A 20,485-nucleotide genomic window follows, 5' to 3' on the forward strand; every position below is an offset into this window, starting at 1 on the left:
TTTCTTAATTTGTAATACTATTTATAATAGCTTAATTTATACTTTTCAGTAATAAAAGGTACAATTATCTTTATATGAAACAAAAATTTGTAAAAAAAAAAAAAAAAAGTGTAGCTTTGTTACATGGACAATTTTGAGGGATATGGATGGGATTTAACTCCCTTTTCAGACTACAGTATATCAGATTATAATTCTTTCTCTCAGGTGACACAGTGGTAAGCATTCATTGTGAAGAAAATACGGAAACAAAAACACATAACTACAGTTCACTTCACTTACAACTAAGAATAACCCTAAGCATTTCGACCTCTATATCACAGTCATCATCAGACACACACAGTGTGTGTGTGAGAACTAAAACACAAGCTACATTGCAATACACATAAATAAGCTATAGTATAACTGTTTAACTGGCTTGACCTCTGTTGAGGAAGAGTAAAATTTAAAAAAAAAAATACTAAAAAAATTATTTCTTCTATTTTGACCAGGTAGTGCCTCAGCCGTCACAAAATTCTGTTATGTTGTACCATTAATTTGGACTATGGTTCAAAATACAATATAATATTAAGCCAATAAGAATGCAGTTGTTTGGTTGGCTAAATTACAACTTGCTAGCCCATCCTTTTTCATTCATTATCCAGGTAAATACCTAACAGGGTGCACACAAGGTAAGAATTGGTACATTAGATTAGAAGCCCTAGTTGGTTCTCTGCATTCCTTAAAAGGCTACATGGAAGTCTCAGCTCAGTTTTAAAACTTTGATCCTTAAGCACCCCAAGGATGAACTAAATGTGCTTTTTAATTTTGTGGGAGGTTTGAATTTGAATGTTGCCTTAATATTGTATTTATGCAATATTCCGTCTGTTTTTTCTGATATTCCCCTAATGTATGATATGACTATGACAGCTTTGTAATTTTTTGATCTTCAGTATTATTATTATTATTGGAAAGGATGTTAATTTTTTATGTAGCCATTCTTTATAAAGCTTTGGCTTTATGAAGAATGACTTCATATTCATTCTTCAGTGCCTGTTTATCAGAGCAAATTGTTAGGCTCTATATTTGAGATTGCTGAAAGGAAGGCGTGACAAGTTTGGCTAGCTAGTTTTCAGTGATAAATTGGATGTATTTGTGTTGTCTGTTCAGGTGACTTAGGAACGTATTTAACATTTGGTAGCCATTGGACGAAATGGCAAATATATCATCAATGCATCAGACCTTGGCTTTGTCTATACCTTCTTTTTGTAGGTAGAAATTATTTTGGCACGTGGAATAACCAGAGCAAATTATGTGGGCAACAAGGGCTCTGGTATTGGGCAGAAATTTCTTCTGTAGGAGAAGAATTGCGTCATTGATCAGGACATTTGTGAAAAGGGTTTACATTAAAGGCGCCTAAGAACCCTTATTAAGTGTGTTGCGCTTAATTTTGTTTATGAAGTGTGTATTTTTTATGTAGGAGGGAGAAATTACCTAGCAGCTCCTTGAATGCTGCTGCTAGTTTCTTGGCTGAGTGATAATTAGGACTGTTGATTCCTTCAAATATCGGTCACAGTAGTGTGTTTGTTTTGCATGTTTTTGGCAGACCTTAAATTCTAGGATGTCATAGGCATAATGCAGTAACAGCTTTTTAACCTGTTTCCACCAGCCATGTTGTGACTGATTTAGTTCTTTTGTTTTCTTTTTGATGTGGTTTGTTGGGTTTTAGTTAACTAATTGGTACGTGTTATTGTCAGATACCAATAGGTTCATTTTTTTCAAGGTAAGATGTTCCGAATGATGGTAGCATTGCATTTGTCAGCTTTGGTAATAAGGTTGTCTTTGTTGGATTTCAGAGATTTTAGGGCTAATATTTAAGCTTTAGTTAGATTACTACTTAGTGGTTTATTGTGAATTAGTAAATTAGATGTTTCCATGTGTATTTTATTGGCTGTATTGGTGGGGAGGAATTTTAGACTTCTTTCAATGTGGTGGATGAAATCTAATTTGTTGACTGACCTTGATGTGATAGTATATAGTTCAGATCTTTTTGCAGAAGCGAGAGTTTCCCTATGTTAAGATTATCTGGTTAGGTTGATAACTTGTCCATTTGTGGTAGGTTGCTTCTCACTTGCTTTTTTTTGTGATTGACTGCTTCTCTGGTTATTGTGTGTGGGTTGTTTCTTTTTGCTCTTTCAATCTTTGAAACTTGGCTATTAGGTTTTTCTTTGTTTTTACACAAAATCTGCTTTGCAGAGTTATCCATGATTATTTCAAGAATATCCCAAGTATGAGGTTTATTTAGCTTGATGGCCTCTGATTATAGTTGCAAAATGTTTTGAACAATTGCCAGATTTTTGCATGCCTCCTGGATTTGTTCTCTCAGCAGGGCTTTTTCCATACTGGCATAAATGAAGAGCATGTTATCTGAAGGAAACTTTCTTTTAAACTTCATGCAGTTTAGTGTTGCTACATCATTTTAAAAAGGCTCTCAGTGCAATTAACACAGAAACATGTAATTTCAGCTTACTGTAGTGACTGCACCCCTTGTCAAATCTCATAGTCTAAACCCCCCCCAAACCTTTAGCTTCATTTATTTCCTGGAGTACAGTGCCATCAGTGTGATACATGGCTTGTAATCTGTTTATCCCAAAATGCATAACTTTACATTTCTCAACATTAAACTGACACCATTAACTTTTTCCCGTACTGACAGCTTATTTAAATTGGCCTGCAAGCTCTCCACATCGCCTTGATTAACTGTTACTGTACCTAATTTTGCATCATCAGAAAACAACAGAATATTTCCTTTCAGGTTATTTCCTATATAATTTATGTACAGCTTAAACAATGGTCCTAGCACCGAACCTTGGAGCACACCACTAGTCACCTGTTTTCACTTCGATTCTGCCCCTCCATATACCACTTTTTGATATCTGTCCAGCAGTCACCCTCTTATCCATTTAACCAGTATCATATTCATCGACATTTGTTCTAATTTGCATAACACAGTTCCATGTGGTGTTCTGTCAAATGCCTTTGCAAAATCCAACAAAATCATCATGTGGACATTTCCTTTATCTAACTCAGCTATTACTCTATTATAAAAAGTTAGTAAATTACTAAGGCCTGAACGACCCTTCACAAAGCCATGTTAACTCTCATACAGTATCATATTTTTATCTACCCATTCTTGAATTCTATTTTTACCAATTTTTCCAGAACTTTTACCACCACGCTTGAGATACTGCTTGATCTATAATTTGCTACTGTAGTCTTAGAACCTCCCTTATGCAAGGAATTATTTCACCCTCTTTCCACTCCCTTGGAACTCTACCAGAGCTGAGACTTAAATTAAACAGCTTAGTCAAATGCATTGCCAGTTCTCTTGCACATTCTCGCAAAATCCTAGCTTGATATCCCATCTAATCCCACAGCTGTACTGTACAGTTGACATTCTGCAATATCCTAAGAACTTCCAATCCACCTCTGTTCCCACATTAGTATCTGTCACATAGGTTAAAGCAGTAACCTCACTAGGAAGATATATGCTTGCAAAGTGGTCACTCAGTAATTCAACTATTTTATCAGCTTCTGTCTCCTGTTATAACTGTTATAAACTGTTAGCCATAAAAGTTGTAATAAATTTGATATGAAACTCAGCAATAAAAGACAAACTATGAAAATAGAAACACTGAAAACATCAACTGCATCTTGAATGGAGAACCAATTGAACAGGTAAAACATTTAAATTATTTAGATTCCTTAATGAAGATGACACTAAATATGGACATAGACAACAGAATTAACAAAGCCATATGGTAAGAAGTCGGCTGAATAAATTTATTATGAGTAAGAGATAATTTAGTCAAAACACTAAACTAGCTGTATACAAGACAGTATGCAAACTCATTTTAACTTTTGGATCGGTAAGAAATAAATCATTTGACCAAAGACTGAAGACTAGAGATATGAGAGTTCTGAGAAAGATGGGGAGAGTGGATACTGATAGAATCATATTAAAAATGGGAATATTAGAAAGGAACATGACATTATTAGTATTCAAGAATATATGAGCAGAAATAGCCTGATATAATATGGCTACTTAAACAGAAGGAAGTCTAGCAAAACAAATATTTGTTGCCAGGATGGCAGGGAAAAAGACCAATGGAAAAACAATATAGATGAGTTAATACAGTAAGAAATGCCTTAGAAGACTGAAATATAAATTCTGACAATTAGAGATAACTGACTGATTTGGAGAAAATTGTCAATAGGAAGTTAGTACTGCATAAAAAGTTCATATAATTACTATCATAATGAGAAAATAGCCAGAACTTTGAAGAAATATAATCTCTGCACTGCTTTCAAACCTCATTTGAAGCTGACTCCCCTTTTGGGATCTTCTAAGGATCCGCTTCCTCCCCTAGAGAGGAGAGGAAGCGGATCCACCTCCCCTCTAGGTGTTGACAAGGTTTCTTGATTTGCAGATTATCATATTATGGTCAGACAAGGAGATATGCTAACATTTGGCTAGAAGAACACTAAAAATACATCCACTGCCATAACTATGGTCAATCATGTCTAGCAGACTGTACCGTGGATACCTTACACAGAATCAGATAGGAAAAAAAAAATTCCATGCTCCATAGCAGCAAATACTAACTTGAAGGACTCTTTTTAGAATCCACAGCACAGTTAAAAAACCAGCTCATCTTAATAAATATGGTTGCATTAAACTTACCAAAATTTGGGAAACTTTATTTCTTAGGCCTCACACCCAATATCTAAGGCTAGCCAACAGCACCCATAGTGGGCATCCCCTCATAGGAGTTAGTCTTAATTTATTTTATCTCATTTCTTCCACTTATTGTTGCTTGTGTGTTTTTGTATGTGTTATTACAATTTTAGAATTAGAGCAGTTAAGCAGCTCAACAGCAATAAGGCCCCAGGTGCAAATGAAATCCCAGCAGAGTTAATTAAGGCCACAGAGGATGAAGGGATAAGAGTGTTTCATAGATTGATTACAAGGATAAGGGAGACAGGATCATGGCCTAGAGACTGAAAGAAGTCAGTTTTCATACCACTACACAAGAAAGGTGATATGAAGGCATGCAAGAATTATAGAACTATTAGTTTGATATCTCATGCAAGCAAAATTTTATTAAAGATCATGCTAAATAGGATTGAGGCCAAAGTTGAAGTAGAGATGCCCAAGGAACAAGCAGGTTTTAGGAAAGGTACAGGCACCAGAGATCAGATCCTTTGCCTTAGACAGATCATAGAAAAATATAAAGAAATCAGACTCCCTCTGGTAATGTGTTTCTTAGACTACTCTAAAGCTTTTGACTGTGTTGAGCATGTGAAACTGTGGGAAGTAATGAAAAGAATGGGTTTTCCTCAACACACTATCAGGTTGATAGCCAACTTGTATAAGGAGCAAGAAGCCACAGTAAGAATAGGTGTTGGATTGACTGACTGGCTTCAAGTTGGAAAAGGAGTTAGACAAGGATGTTTACTTTCTCCTCACTTGTTTAGTATATATGCAGAGGACATCATGCATGAAGCATTGGATGAGCTCAGGACAGGAATTACGATAGGAGGTAGATTGATCGGTAATCTGAGGTACGCTGATGTTACAGTACTCCTTTGTAATGACATGGAAGAACTAGGACTAATTCTTGACAAAGTTAACAGGATCAGTAATAACAGAGGACTTCAACTCAATTCTAGCAAGACAAAGATCATGGTTCTCAAAGGAAAAACAAACAGAGAAGCTCTTGAGAAACAAATGTATCTTAATGGAGAAAGAATTGAGCAAGTCAGCAAGTTTAAGTACCTGGGATCCATTATTAATGTGAAGAATTGTTGTTCAGAAGATGTCAGAAAAAGGTTAGGAATGGCTAAAACAACAGTCAGACCTGTCTAAAATCTAGAAGGATGGATCTATCTCCATGGGAACAAAGTTGAGGATTTTAGATGCAGTTGTTTTTCCAACAGCGACTTATGGATGCGAGACTTGGAACCTAAAGAAGTCAGATATGAAATGGATATCTGCTTTTGAGATGTGGTGTTACAGAAGGCTGTTGAGGATATCATACACTGAAAGGTATATAAATGAATGGGTGTTAGTAAAGATTAGTAGAACTTTAAGGCTTTTTAAGGATATTGACAGAAGAAAGTTAAAATATTTTGGACACATAGAAAGGATGGAAGGAGGACTTCTCAGAACAGTAATAGAAGGTAAAGTTCCTGGAAAAAGAGGCAGGGGTAGACCATCAATGAGATGGATGGATGGCGTGTGTGGAGTGACTGATCTTCAGAGAGTTGAGGCTGCCAGAAGGGCAAACAACAGGACTACATGGCGAGGCCTAGTGTGGAACATCATCTGTAGATGCCCAGTGAACACAGACAGACGATTACAATTTTATCATTGTATTCCTGACAATGTCTCTTTGATTGAGATGAAATACTGAATTCGATTAAACTTGTTTAATTATTTCTCTTTGTGCTGTAAATTATTCCGTTAACCACGCTACCGGCCAAGATGTCTATAGACGTCAAGGTTATCATGGATGCAAAGTGCATATTAAAATTGTAATACCATTGATATTACATTGAAATATATATGATGGATACGAAGCATATAAGGATGCATATTTGATCCATAATGGCCGGTAAGGTGGTTAAAGTGCAACATGAACATAACTAGCTATTTCTATCCACATTCACCAAGGTTATTTTTCCTTTTACTTGCCACATGCTGGAAAAATTCTCTTGGATTTCACTTCTACATGGGCTAATTGCTTTTCATAGTTCAATTCTGCCTTCCTCATCAGGACTGTCATTTTTCTGGCCTACTTCTAATACTGCTACTGTGCTTGATCATCAATTTTCTCCTTTTTGGATTGTCAGAATTGCTTTTTAAGCAGCTTTCTTCAATTAAATGGAAGTTTGATTAACTTCCATTCAATTTATATCCTAACTCTCAGAACTGTAGTGAGATATAGCTTCCTTTAGTCATCCTTTCTCCCTCTCTCATGCATTGCTAATTCCTATACCATACCATACCGGACTGTTTTTTTATGCCAACATACTGCTTGAAGGTACCTTCTCAACATATAATAATCACCTGCCTTATAGTTCCAAATATGTTAAGGCTTAGGTGCTGGTTTAAGCTAATACAAGGGTAGTCAAAAAAATTCGCAGCCTAACGATGAAAAAACGAATTTATAATTTCGAAATGATTTTTATTTCTCAACATAATCTCCCTTAAGACTAATACATTTATTCCAGTGATGCTCCAGTGCCATTATCCCGTCCCTGTAGTTGTTCTCAGTAAGATCTGCAAAATACCCCTCTACAGCTGCAATCACCTCTTGATTCGAAGAAAAACTGACCACCAAGAAATAGTTATAGTTTTGGGAAGAGATAAGTCAGAGGAAGCCAAATCTGGGGAATAGGGTGGATGTTCCAACAATTCATAGTGCAGATCCCTTAACTTTCCCATTGCAAAACACCTTTGTGGGCAGGTGCATTGTCCTGATGAAAGATTCTTTTCTTCTGCAAACCAGGTCTTTGTCAAGAATTTTTTCATCTAGTCTGGTTAAAAGATCGGAATAACATTCCCCGGTTATTGTTTTGCCCTTTTCAAGATAATTAATAAACAAAATTCCTTTAGCATCCCAAAACACCAATGCCATGACCTTTCCTGTTGATGGAATCGACTTTGTCTTCTTTGGTGCTGAACAACCATCTTCTGTCCACTGTTTTGACTGCTGTTTGGATTTTGGTGTGTAATGGTGAATCCAAGTCTCATCCATAGTAATAAATCGATGCAGAAAATCAGTTTTATTCTTGTTAAAACCCTCCAAGCACTGTTCAGAGATTGTCATGCGAGTGCATTTTTGATCTGCTGTGAGCAAGCACGGCACCCATCTTGTGCAAAGCTTTTTCATATGCAGTTCTTCATGAAAAATATATCTTGCACGTTCTTTTGAAATGTCTATAGTCTTAGCAGTTTCACTCACTTTGACTTGATGGTCATCCAATACCATATCGTGCACTTGATCGATGATTTCTGGTGCTGTTACACTTTTTGGACGTCCTTCACGTGGATCATCTTCAAGGCTGGTATGGCCATGTTTAAACTCGGCAGCCCATTTCTTAATTGTCGAAAACGAAGGAGAAGAGTGCCCATAAACTTTTATGATCTTCGAATGAATTTCTTTTGGCGTTAAACCTTCTTTTACAAAGAATTTTATAAATGCACAATACTCAATTTTATCTATTTCGAGGGATACAGACAACACTTTGTTTCAGAGAGCTGTATAAAACAAACTACTTGATAGATGACTTGCAATTTCACATGTGCTTATGACAGATGTACCAACTTAGAAAAAAAAAATCTTGCTGATAGTGTTGCCATCTATTGTCGAGGCCAAGAACTTTTCAGACCACCCTCGTAATTATTTTTAATGTAAGGAATATCACAAAGAAATAATTATGGGTTTAATAGTTCTGATCATCTGTCACAGAGACTTCTTCTGGGATACATATGAGAAATGTAGTAACATATACAAAAAACAAAACAATAATTTGAAAAAGCGAAACTGGAAGTCTGTTCCTGTGAGGTACTAGTAGCTTGTTTTGACTGTTGAGTGGGAGGTCTAAAAATTGATGTTCCTCAAATATTGGGAAATTGAACACCAGCTATATTTATTTAGATTAAGATGGTGTTTTAAGTCAGTTGCTGATTACAAAAAAAGAAAAAAAAAGTAGCTTTCACTTTTGTATTTGCAGGAGTGAAGCATAATACTTTTTTTTTTTTACATTTGGTTCTGTGCAATGTATTTAAAACATGGTCAGATAGACCTGAATGACCATAGTTCTGGTGGCAGATGCTGACAAATCTCCCAGTTTGTCCATATGACAAGTTGCAAGAACGAGAAATCTTGTACACATCTGGGAGAGAAAGAGGGAGTTGATCCTCAGGAGAGTGAAGAAAGACAGCTAGCTTAAAACTAGGTTTGAAAGTTGCAGAGATTGTATTTCTTTAAAGGCTTTTTTTTTTTTTCCCCAGAGTTATCAATCACATTAATATAATCTGAATGTTGAGAGGGATGTAAGGTGATGGGAGGAACAACTACTTTGTTAATCTTTTTTGGCATTATACCATTGGATAGGAAGGTACTGCAAATAAATGAGAGTTCAGCTGCAAGCAATCAAAGGTTAGAGGCTCCTTAACAAGTTTTAATGATACCATTTTGTTGAGATGGGGAATGGTGGGAATGTTTGTATGTATCTGTGGGTTTGTTGTAAATTGAGAAAGAAAGGAAGAGTGCCAATGGGGAAAACTTGTGATTTGAGTATTTAGAAAAACAGCAATAACACAGACCTGCGATGGAAAAGTTGTCTGAGAAGTAATAATTGATTCTTATAGATTTTTAGGTACTGAGTTCAGAAAAAAATAAAAAAAATTCCATCACCCACCAATTTTATCCAGTTTCTACTTTTATCGTTTTTATTAGTAGTATTTGGATTTAAATTTCAGCACAATGGTATTTATTTTCATTCTCCTTAATTTACAACTAATTAGTTGTATAAGTGCTTTCTTGAAGTGCCTTTTTATGGTAAATAAAGAAATTTCCATGAAACTTCTAATTCTTAAGATAGCAGAGGGAGGGAGAAATGCAGATAAAAGTTCAGGTGGCTTGTAAAATTTTATTATATTTACTTTTTTTTTTATTAATTCTTTAAGAAATTCTTGCTTTCTTCCTCATTTGCTTTTGTTAGTGCCTGTGTGCACATACCATATCTTTATGTTCCTGAAGATGGCAACGTGACGTTGCCGAAATATAGAAGTTATTTATTAAAGTTACCTTTAATTAATATACTTTATATGTGTTGTTAATTCCGTAAACTAATTACCAGTTATGTATGACCAACGTATAAGCCTTGCTACTATAATTCTTTAAGGTTTTAACGATGTAACGAATGGATGTCTACTGCGCCATTGTAATAGTTTTCTTATTTATTTTATATCATAGTTGCTTGAGCTAGTTCAAACTGTACGATAGATTTTAATTTCTAATTCACTCACAATTCTCACTATTAATCTTAATCTTTAACTTTGTTTTTATTTCACCCCCCCCCTCTCAAGGCCATAAGTATGCTTTTACACGTGCTTGATGTTTGGAGAAGAATCTGGCTTGAGCCAAGTCCTTAATCTACTTTGCTGTATTTCTCTTGAATTGATCCTTAAAAATTAATTTTTTTATCAACTGCGCCATTAAGGATCGCTTAAACAATTGTTTTTTTCTTCCCTAACATACAAGAGAAATATTCATCTAAGCACAAAATTAACTCTTAATCTTACTCTATCTCAAGCAACTCCTATTAAATTAATCAGTCGTGGCTATTACTATTCTTAGGTCACACAGGTTTGGTATTTTTATGAGACAGTGCATTGGCTAAGCAAGATCAGTCAAGCTATTAACTAAACAAACATGTTTATTCATACTAAGACAAATTCTATACAGCATTCAAACAGCACATATCACATGTCTGGTTCTAACTAAGACAAGGGTACAATGGAGACAATACTTGTCACGTGTTTGATTCTCCACATAATCATTTAAGCGTTTCGCTTAAGCTTTGAGACAAAGAAATTATAAATACACATAACTTTTCAGACACTTGGCTGGGTCTTAATACACTTAAACTTCACTCATGTTATAAACAAAAAAAAAAAAAAAAAAAAAAAAGGCAAAACTTAAACCACATTCATTCTTACCATTACACAAAATAAGCAAATCTTTAGATCTCTGTATTCTACTAATCACATTCAAACTAAATTATAGCTTTCTGATTCTTTCTAATACCTTCTGTGCTAATACAGGGAAGAAGTGGCATGTTCCGCTTCTTCCCTGTTAAACTTTCGATCAGGCACACTAGGATATGTTTGCGATAATTCAGCACACATGTAGATCATCAAAGAATCTCATGGTTGGATATCTTGAAAAGGCCGTCTCTGCTACTAGCAAACTTCCCATCTTTGTTGGAACTGCTGCTCACAGGAGCACGACTCTCCCCCGTCCTCAAAGGCTTGGCACAGTAACAAAATGAGAGCCCCCTAGCCACTCAATCTCTATCTTTTATATCATTCTTCTGACCTTGGCCCTTCTTCCAAAAGGTCTCCCGGATTTACTGGAGGATTTTCTCCCTTCACCCACGCTATCATTGGGTTTTGGTGGGAAAGCTCATAATCCATTGACCTTCGCGACTGCTGCTAGCCTGAGGTCTCCTAGCCTAATTCTGTCTGGGCTTAATTTTAGTTACATTCTAATGATCTTATTCAAATAATTTAACATTTTGTTACAAGATTTATCTCAGTCAATTCTAAAGGCTCTTACATAAATATTCTAACAATTAGTTACCAGATTTATTACAGTACAGTGAGTTTTACATTTTTTTTTTCTTTACAAGTATTTTATGTAATTTAATTGCCCATGTAAAATCAACATAGAAAAAATATGGAAATACTTCTATTGGGATTATATTGATCAAGTGCATGTAACTACTAAGTTATACCAACTAAGTCTGTTGGCATCTTCAGGGTGCATAACTGATGTACGGCACTAAAAAGTAAAAAACTGTTACAAACTATAATCAACTGATTCCAATTATATTAAACAAAGAACAGAGCGCGTACAATACATTCATAGAGCGTGGATGATATCACTTGTTGTTATTTAGGAACGTTCTATAGTTGGCACTATAATTCAGTTCTGGCGAGTTGAAGGATCTGATAAGGGTCTTTCAGATCACGGGCAAGATTAGTCCTTGGTTCCTGTTAAGGTTTTGTATACAGCGGGTAACTGTTGTGGCCTCCTTAAAAATTCGGGAGCGGAAGCCCTCCTCCGTGTAAGGAATTGTGCTTCTATCCCACTCTATGGTATGATTCGTTCTTGAGAAATGAAAAGCTAACCCCAATTTTTCTTCTCTGTTATTATTAACGTCACCTATGTGTTCTTTTTGCCTAATTTCAAGGCCCCTTGAAGTTTGGCTGATGTAATTCAGGCCGCACGAGCATGGTATGTTATAAACTCCAGCATGTTTGGAGAAAGGATGGCTATATTTTGGAGATCTTAAGAATTGTCTAATCGTTTCTGCGGGGTTAAAGGCCACTCTTATTTTATGTGGTCTAAGGAGTCTAGCAATCCTATTGGAAACGGTCCCCAATTTTTAATAAAAATTGGGGACTGTTTCACACTAGGCCTCGCCATGTAGTCCTGTTGTTTGCCCTTCTGGCAGCCTCAACTCTCTGAAGATCAGTCACTCCACACACGCCATCCACCCATGTCATTTTTAACATGAATAGAAAAAATATTTCTATTTTTTTTTTAATACGAGATTTTACTGCCACTTTGATTCTGATTCGCTTTCCTGTTGTCACAGACACTTACATTTTCTTGTGTGATTTTTTAGTTCAACTTTACTCGTTGACTACTAAGGTTATCATATTTCTGAAAGGTGGCATATTTTCTAAGTTACTGTGAAGATTTAATGTGTTTGTGTTTTTTTTTAACGTTTTTACGTAGTGTCATGTAATAGTGTTTATATCATTCATTAAAATTCGTTTAACTGTGTTTTAAGTGGTGTTTATAATTCAAAATTTCACCTAAAATTATCTGCTACATATGCAGCGAGTTAGTAAAAAAAACAACGAAGAAACATTACCGATTTCGTAAAAAAAAGTGTACTATACATATTTTGAGATGAAACTTGGTGACTTAGATAAGCCATGGGCGCCACATATAGTATGTTCCATTTGTGTAGAAGAACTTTGAAGATGGTCAAAGGGAGAACAAAAGCTTCCTATTTTGGAATTCTCATGTATAGCGGGAACCCCACAACCATACCGATGACTGTTACTTCTGTTGTTTGAATGTCTGAGGTTTTAATGTGAAAAATAAAGACATTTACCATCTGCAATATGCCCAGTGGAACGTGGTCCTGAAATACCCTTGCCAACACCTCCACAAATTTTAGAACCACTCAGCGGCGATTCAAATGAAGAAGTTGAAGATTTCAGTGATGATGAATACAAAGATAATGGCCCACCTGAACTTTTTTCACAGACCGATTTAAACGACTTAGGAGATTTGGGTCTTCCTAAGGAATCTGCAGAACTGCTGGGCCCAAGACTAAATGAAAAGAATTTGTTGGCTCCTGGCACTTCTTTCTCATGGTTTAGATATAGAGGAAGAGATTTTCTTCCTTCCTTTTCAGAGGAAGGTGATTTAGTTTACTTTAGCAATATTCCCAGACTGATAAGCAAATTCAACGTAAAATATGAAACTTTGGTTGCTTGGGAAAAAATCCTTTTACCCTGCTTCACATAAAGCTGGGATTGATGAAGCAATGTGTCAAGGCTATATCGAAAGAAGGAGAGTGTTTTAAATACATCTGTGCAAAATTTCCAGGATTATCTACAGCAAAATTGAAAGAAGGTATTTTTATCAGTCCGGACATCAGGAAACTTATGAAGGATGAACTGTTTGAAGAAAAATTGACAACTTTTGAAAAAAGATGCATGGAAAACTTTGAAAGAGGTAGTGACCTATACATATTTTCAATCACAAGGAAATCACAAGGACCCCAACTATAAAATGATTGTGGAAGACATGGTACAGAAATTCAAGGACTTGGGGTTCTCCATGAGCTTAAAAGTGCAGTTTCCTTTCCTGAGAATCTGGAAACTGTCAGCGAAGAGCAAGGAGAACGATTCACCAAGACATCAAGGAGATGGAAAGAAGATATCAGGGTAGGTGGAATGTCAACGTGATGGCGGGGGAAAGAATTTCACAGAAAAAGTTCAAAAAAGAAGCTTTGAAGGAAAAAGAAAAATACACCACAACGAAATATAAAGTATGTACTAAAGATTAATCTTTAATTACTTTGATTTTTAAAAAAATTTTCCAGTACTTTCATTCCAAAAATGTTTACGGAAAATTTTAAATACCGTTATTTTACTTAATGCATTTTAAAGCTATTTTACTGTAATATTGAGATCCATTTTGTGAAACATCTTTACCTGAGAGAGAAAACTGGAACAGATATTCGAAATCAGTGGTCAAAAATAAATTGGAAACAGTTAAGTTTTCAGACATTTTTCATTATTCGAATTTTGCAGGCCTGTGTAATCACAGGGCACCACTGTCACCCTCCATGCACATAACCATCCTTGTTCTCATTCTCTTGCTGTCATTTCATTCCCAGTCTTTGCTACGTGTGTATCTCTGAAGTGCCTTTGATCTCTGAAATCTAGTTTGAACTTGCTAAATTTTGACTTGTTAGTATGTAATTTAAAGAAATAATGTAAAGAAATAAAATTTCTATTGGAAAAGCATGACAGTTTTAATTTACTCAAAAAGCTGAAAGAGAACGTCATGTATATTTAAGAAAAAACAACTGTATCCTTTGAAACAAAAAAGGGGGAAATAATATCTGAAAAGGATGATAAAATACAAGAATGGATGAAACGTAGAAGAAATCTTTAGTGATAACAGACAAAACCCAGAAAATACTTATGAACAGATGGAAGGTCTATGCATTCCAAGATCAGAGGTAGAATGTGTTGAACTCAGCTAAAAGTGGTAAAGCCTTAGACCATGATAGAATACTAGCAGAAATAGTAAAGTTATTAGAATGCAACAACATAACTGTATTAGTAAAGCTATTTAATAAGATCTACGATCAGCATAATCCCTCAAGACTGGGTTACAGTTGACCTTCATGACTCTACCAAAAAAAAACTAATGCAAAAACTTGTAATGACTATAGAATGATCAGTCTAATGAGTATGTTCTCAAAATGTTTCTGAAAATAATTCAAAAAAGAATATACAAAAAATGTGAAGACACCATCAGTAATTTGTCTTTATTAAGTGGGTTGGGAATAAGAGAGGCTCTTTTCTTTTCTCAAATCTTATTCCAAAAAAGGTAGTGACCAAAATAAGGAAGTATTCATTTGCTTCAACTTCAAGAAAGCATTTGACAAAGTCCAACATACTAAACTGATTGAATTATTAAAAAGAATTGGATTAGATGATAAAGATATCAGGATCATTGAAAACTTGTATTGGAACCAAAAGGTATCTGTTCAAGTTGATGACATTACTGATTCCATTAACATCAAACTGTCACCTCTCCTTTTTAACATATACTCAGAAGCCATATTTCAAAAAATCTTAAAATGAAGGGATTAATTTAAATGGTGAAATCATCAATAATATTTGATATGCTGATAACACAGCTCTCCTGGCTGACAATATTCAGGATCCTCAAAATCTTCTTGAACTAGTGAATAAAGAGTGAAAAAATGAGATTAATAATAAATATCACCAAAATTTAATTCATGGTCATAAGGAAGAAACCGATTCTTAATTCAGCACTTTCTTTAAATGGGAAACAAATAGTGACAAAATTTAAATATTCGTATGCTGGTTAAATGAAGAATGCAATCCAAAAATGGAAATAAAAGTTAGAATTGAAATGGCAAGAAAATATTTTCTCCTGATGAAATCAACACTGTAACTACAATTTAAATTTAGAGCTTAGAGTATGCATGGTTAAATGCTAAGTATGGTCTGTTCGGTTAGTTTCTTCACCTGTACTGATGTACGGTGAAGAAACTTCGACCTTGAAGACAACATTGATTTTAAAAAAAAAAATGGCAAATGGGAAAATTACATGAACTTTTAGATACCATAAAAAGAAGGAAATCTATATCTTGGTCACCTACTTCATAATGAAAAATATAAGGTACTTCAATTGATTATAAAAGGGAAGATAAATGGAAGAAGACAAGGAAAACAAAGAAAATCTTGGTTGTCAGACATCAGATAGTGGACTGGCATGAGCTCTGAGTGGCTGAGGATCGCTCAGAATTTGCCAAGGTGGTTGCCAACCTCCGATAGGAGATGACACTGAAAGAAGTAGTACATAATATACTCAGTAAATTTTTTTCATTCCAGTTTCATACAGCTTTTGTTGTATAAATTTCAATGTGAATCTGTGTATTTTGTCTTACTTGCCTCTGCACTAGAAAGTCTCAACCCATTGCTTATTTCACTTGTATTACCAACAACACTATTCAGGATATCTGCTTAGTTGGATTTAATTCCTCTGCAATCCTTAGCAATACACTCCCCCATCCTTTCTCACCTTCCTGAATTCACTGTACCCAAATGTTCCTGTAAAGATTTCATTTTCTTTTAGCTTGGTCTCAGTAATGGCAGTAATTTTTGGTCTCATGACATTTACCTTTAAATGAGCCTGATAAAATTCATTGCTTTTATTCTTGATCCTTTTGGCATTGTCAAAGATGCACCAGGCTGATTAATATTCAAGTAACTCTTAAACCTGACCGATTCAAGTGAGCAACCTAAGTTGATTTGTCAAAAACAATGACTTTTGCAGTCATCACATTTCTGACAAAACTAGTTGCACCATTCTCAGGGTCATTTGTCTATACTAGCATTTTCTCTCTTCTGTTTGTCATAACAGTCTTAATCTCTCATTTTAGAGCAGTTGTCCACAGTATCATGCAGCTATGCTGTCAGACCTAGTTTCCTGTATTTCCTCTATTTCTTGTATTTAGCTCCTTCACTGAACAAAAATTTCCCCAAGTGCTAATGTAATCCATACTGCAAGTACAAATCCTTTCTACCATCAGAAACATTCCATAATCAGCATATTGCATAGAATTTCTTAGCATAGTCTGTGCATTAAATCATTTGCAATTACTGCTGTCCATCTCAGCTCACTTATGTCATGCTTTGAGAATAGGTTCATACTATTGACCTCACTCTCTTGTTTTTGTTTTCCTCGGCATCTTTCGTGTCTTCTCTCATTCCATAATTAAATATGTATCCCTGCCATTTTTATTTTAATTAGTAATTTTATTACTATAATTTATTTTTGAAAGTTAAAAAAAAAAAAAAACACCTAAGATTTAAATTGGCAATGTGATTATAAGTAAAGATTTTATCTTATTTTTCCAGTTATATCAAGAAATGTTTGAAATCCCTTTCCTGGCAGCTACAGGAGAATATTATCAACTTGAAGCAAGTAGATTACTACAAGAATCTGATTGCTCACAATATATGGAAAAGGTAACTTTTCAGCTATCCAGATATGTAATATTAACTCAAAGTTCTGTGATTTTTCATTTGTATAAGCTTTGCAAAAACATCAGCAGTTGTATATGTAGCGGCAAATGTGTTTGCCAAACACATTCACTGTGTCATGCAAAACTAAATAACATGCAATGCATGTTTGAGTATGTAAAGTGCAAGCAGCATGATGATTTTTTCTTCAAAGAATCGGATTAAGCAGTCCTACTTTGCATCTACCAAAAAGCCATTTGGTATTCATCCTTATGTTCTCTAACTTGTGCAATATTCTCATGATGTTATTTATTTGGTTTTCCCGCCTTTGCCTTTCAATATCCTAATCAAGTGATTTCAAAATCACTCAATTGATTCTGCCTGAAGGAAGAGCACATAAAGTATGCTGAACAGGTAGAATGACGAATTAAATAGTTTTAGTTAACATGTAATGTTTATCATTTTTAAATGTAATCATGTTTTTACTAAGTTCACACTATATTCTGTTAGGAACTTATATATATAAAAATATATATATATTATTAATTTAAAAATTACAGTTTCTCAGATTTTGGGAATAGAAGGTCTATTATAGTGATTAAGATTTGAGTTGTATAATGAAGATTTCAGCTTTCTTTGAACAAAACATTCATATTTGAAAATGCTTTCATGAATTTTGCATCTCAAAAATTTATGAAAGCAGTGAATCCTAATGTCAGTCCCATGATGGCCAGTCTGGAGTAGAGATGTGCCAAACCAGGATTTTGCTGGAGCACCGAATACTGAATATTCAGCTTAAAATTTGGCTGAAGCACCAAATATTCAGCCCAAACATACTGAATTAAATTTTATAAACAATTTTTTTTGGGGGGGGGGGGGGTATAAAAGATATTCATTAAAAATTTATTAAAAAAATTTAATGAGTGTTTTTTTGTTGTTGTTCAGAATATTTGTTTATAAAATTTATTTCAGAATGTTTAAAATTTAATTAGTATTCTTTGACTGAATATTCAATGCTGCAGTCAAATTGCAGAATGAAGAAAGAATATATGTGTAATAATACTTCATGTGACCATGGAGCCATGTGAAAATAAAAAGGACAGTTCCTGTTTCTTAGCCATACATATATTTATATATGAGGTAGGTTCCAAAAGTTTCTGGCCTGACATACAAAATTCGCACCAATTTTAAAACACTGTACGTGACAAATAGCACCATTTATGGGGCAGGGGGAGCTTAGTGTACCAGTTTCAACTCTCTGCCTGTGTCATTCAGTTGGAGGCACCCGTTTGAGAGAGTAACGTTTGGCACGTTAAGTGGCTGTAATGTTAAAAATTAAGTACTGTCCTGTGATAAAGTTTTTCACCATACAATGGTTTTCTCCACGTGTTATCAAACCGTGACTGGATGGTCTTTATGCAGAAGCTTGTCCTTCATATTCCACCATGAAGGAATGGACTAAACAGTTTCGCCTTGGAAGTGATGACAGGAAAATGTCTCTCTTGTTGAGGAGGAACTGCTCAATGACATGCAGCTGAAGCTCAAAGAACTTTCAGCAAGGTTGGGAGCTTTCTATAGCAACCATCTTTCTCATCATTAACGAGAAGATTCATATGACGGAGGTCAGTGCAAGGCGAGTGCCCTGACTTCTCTCTCTCTTCAGAAGAAGCATCGTGTGACCTGTTCCTGCAAGTTTTTAGAGCTTTGCCAAGGGAATCAGAGAGAAGTGGTGGAATCCAATGTCACTGGGGATGAAACCATGTTCCTTTATTATGATCCTCTTTCCAAAAGGGAACCTATGGAGTGGTGCAAATCAGGCTAAGTGCTGCTGAGAAAAGCCAAGTTCACTCAGTCCACCAAGAAGATCATGGCAAATTTTTGGGATTGCTGAGGAATTCTCTTGATTAAATTCAAGGAAAAGAATACCACGGCGAATGCAGAATATTATTCTTCACTCCTGCACAAATTGCACGATGCCATAAAGAGGAGACGAGGAATGCTGAGTCATGGTGTTCGCCTGCTTCGCGACAATGCTCCAGTCCATATGGCTATTGTTGAAAAGGCTGCATTGAAGGACTGTGGCTTCCAGAAGATTGAACACACACCCTACCCTGCAGCCCAGATCTAGCACCCAGTGACTATTACCTTTTCTCAAAACTGAAGAAAGACCTTTGAGGAAGAAAATTTGCAGATGACAGTAAGGTGAAAGATGCAGTTTTAAGCCATTTTGTAGACAAAAGGATAGACTATTTTTTAAAGTGCATGGAAATGTTAATTCAAAGATGTTAAAAGTGTGTTGAAGTAAAGAGAGATCATGCTGAAAAGTGACGGTTGTTTTCTTTCTATCACCTCTAAAAAGTTAGTCAGCCCGGAAACTTATGAAACCACCCTCACATGTATATATATAGAGAGAGAAAATGAAAGTTTATCGTTCTTATCAGAGATCAGGCAAAACCCCAGATGGCAAGAACCCTCATTCAATATCAAACTAATCTTGTTTCAGACTTATATTTTTCATAAGTGAACATTGGTTGGAGCCTCTGTATCTCAGTCAGTATAGATGAAGCCCTGTGGTCAGAAAGACCTAGGTTTGATTCCAATCAGTGACGTGAGAAACCTTTATCTGGTCTCTTTCGACGAAAGGTGAGTTAACCAGTCTCATACGGAGGCAGGGGTTTTTTCACCCTGGAAACTCAGGTTTTCCGTCCTCCATAACAGACAAACTGGCTCTATGAACACACATGGCTGCGGTCATAAATACTTACAGCAAGGAAGGCAACAGGAAACCATCTTGCATCATTATCCTCCCTAATAATCAGCTTCAACCCTCTCAAAGATCCATCCCACAGGATTAGGATTGGGAACATTGGTAGGGTAATTATCAAAGAAAAGCCTAAAAGTTTTCATTTCAAAAGTTTATTTAAGAGACAGAGAAAATTTCTTAAGTAGTGCAGACTAAGACAACACTGATGCTGAGGATTGCATTCTCATAAGCTCTCTGGTTCTTGATTCAAAACTTGCAAAGTTTCTGTGTATATATATATATATATATATATATATATATATATATTTCACTGCAATAACTGCGACAATCTTATGAGGCATACTTTCCACAAGCATATGATAGCAATCAATGGGAATTTTGAACCATTCTTCCTGTAGACATGTGATGAAGTCCTGGACTGTTGTGGGGCGAACATCACTTGACCTCACCTAATGCTCCAGTTCATCCCACAGATGTTCTGTATCATTGAGATGGAGGCCAGTCAAGTGTGTTCTTGTCCACAAACCATGCAGTTACAGCTTTATGAAATGCATTGTTTTGCTGAAAGAGAC

At 35.4% G+C, this 20,485-nt stretch overlaps 1 protein-coding gene across 2 annotated transcripts in view; it reads left to right on the forward strand.

Moving 5' to 3' along the window:
• Nucleotides 1-20,485, forward strand: part of Cul2 (cullin 2) — a 427,362-nt gene that overhangs the window by 196,949 nt on the left and 209,928 nt on the right. For both annotated transcript variants that reach the window (XM_090403159.1, XM_090403160.1), the window contains one exon: nucleotides 17,045-17,155. In XM_090403159.1, the coding sequence (XP_090259285.1) occupies nucleotides 17,045-17,155 (111 nt within the window). The remainder of the gene's footprint in view (nucleotides 1-17,044; nucleotides 17,156-20,485) is intronic.

The sequence above is a fragment of the Typopeltis vanoorti genome, chromosome 13 (assembly GCF_054136105.1).
Source record: "Typopeltis vanoorti isolate ZY-2024b chromosome 13, IOZ_Tvanoo_1.0, whole genome shotgun sequence".
Classification (NCBI taxonomy): Eukaryota; Metazoa; Arthropoda; class Arachnida; order Uropygi; family Thelyphonidae; genus Typopeltis; species Typopeltis vanoorti.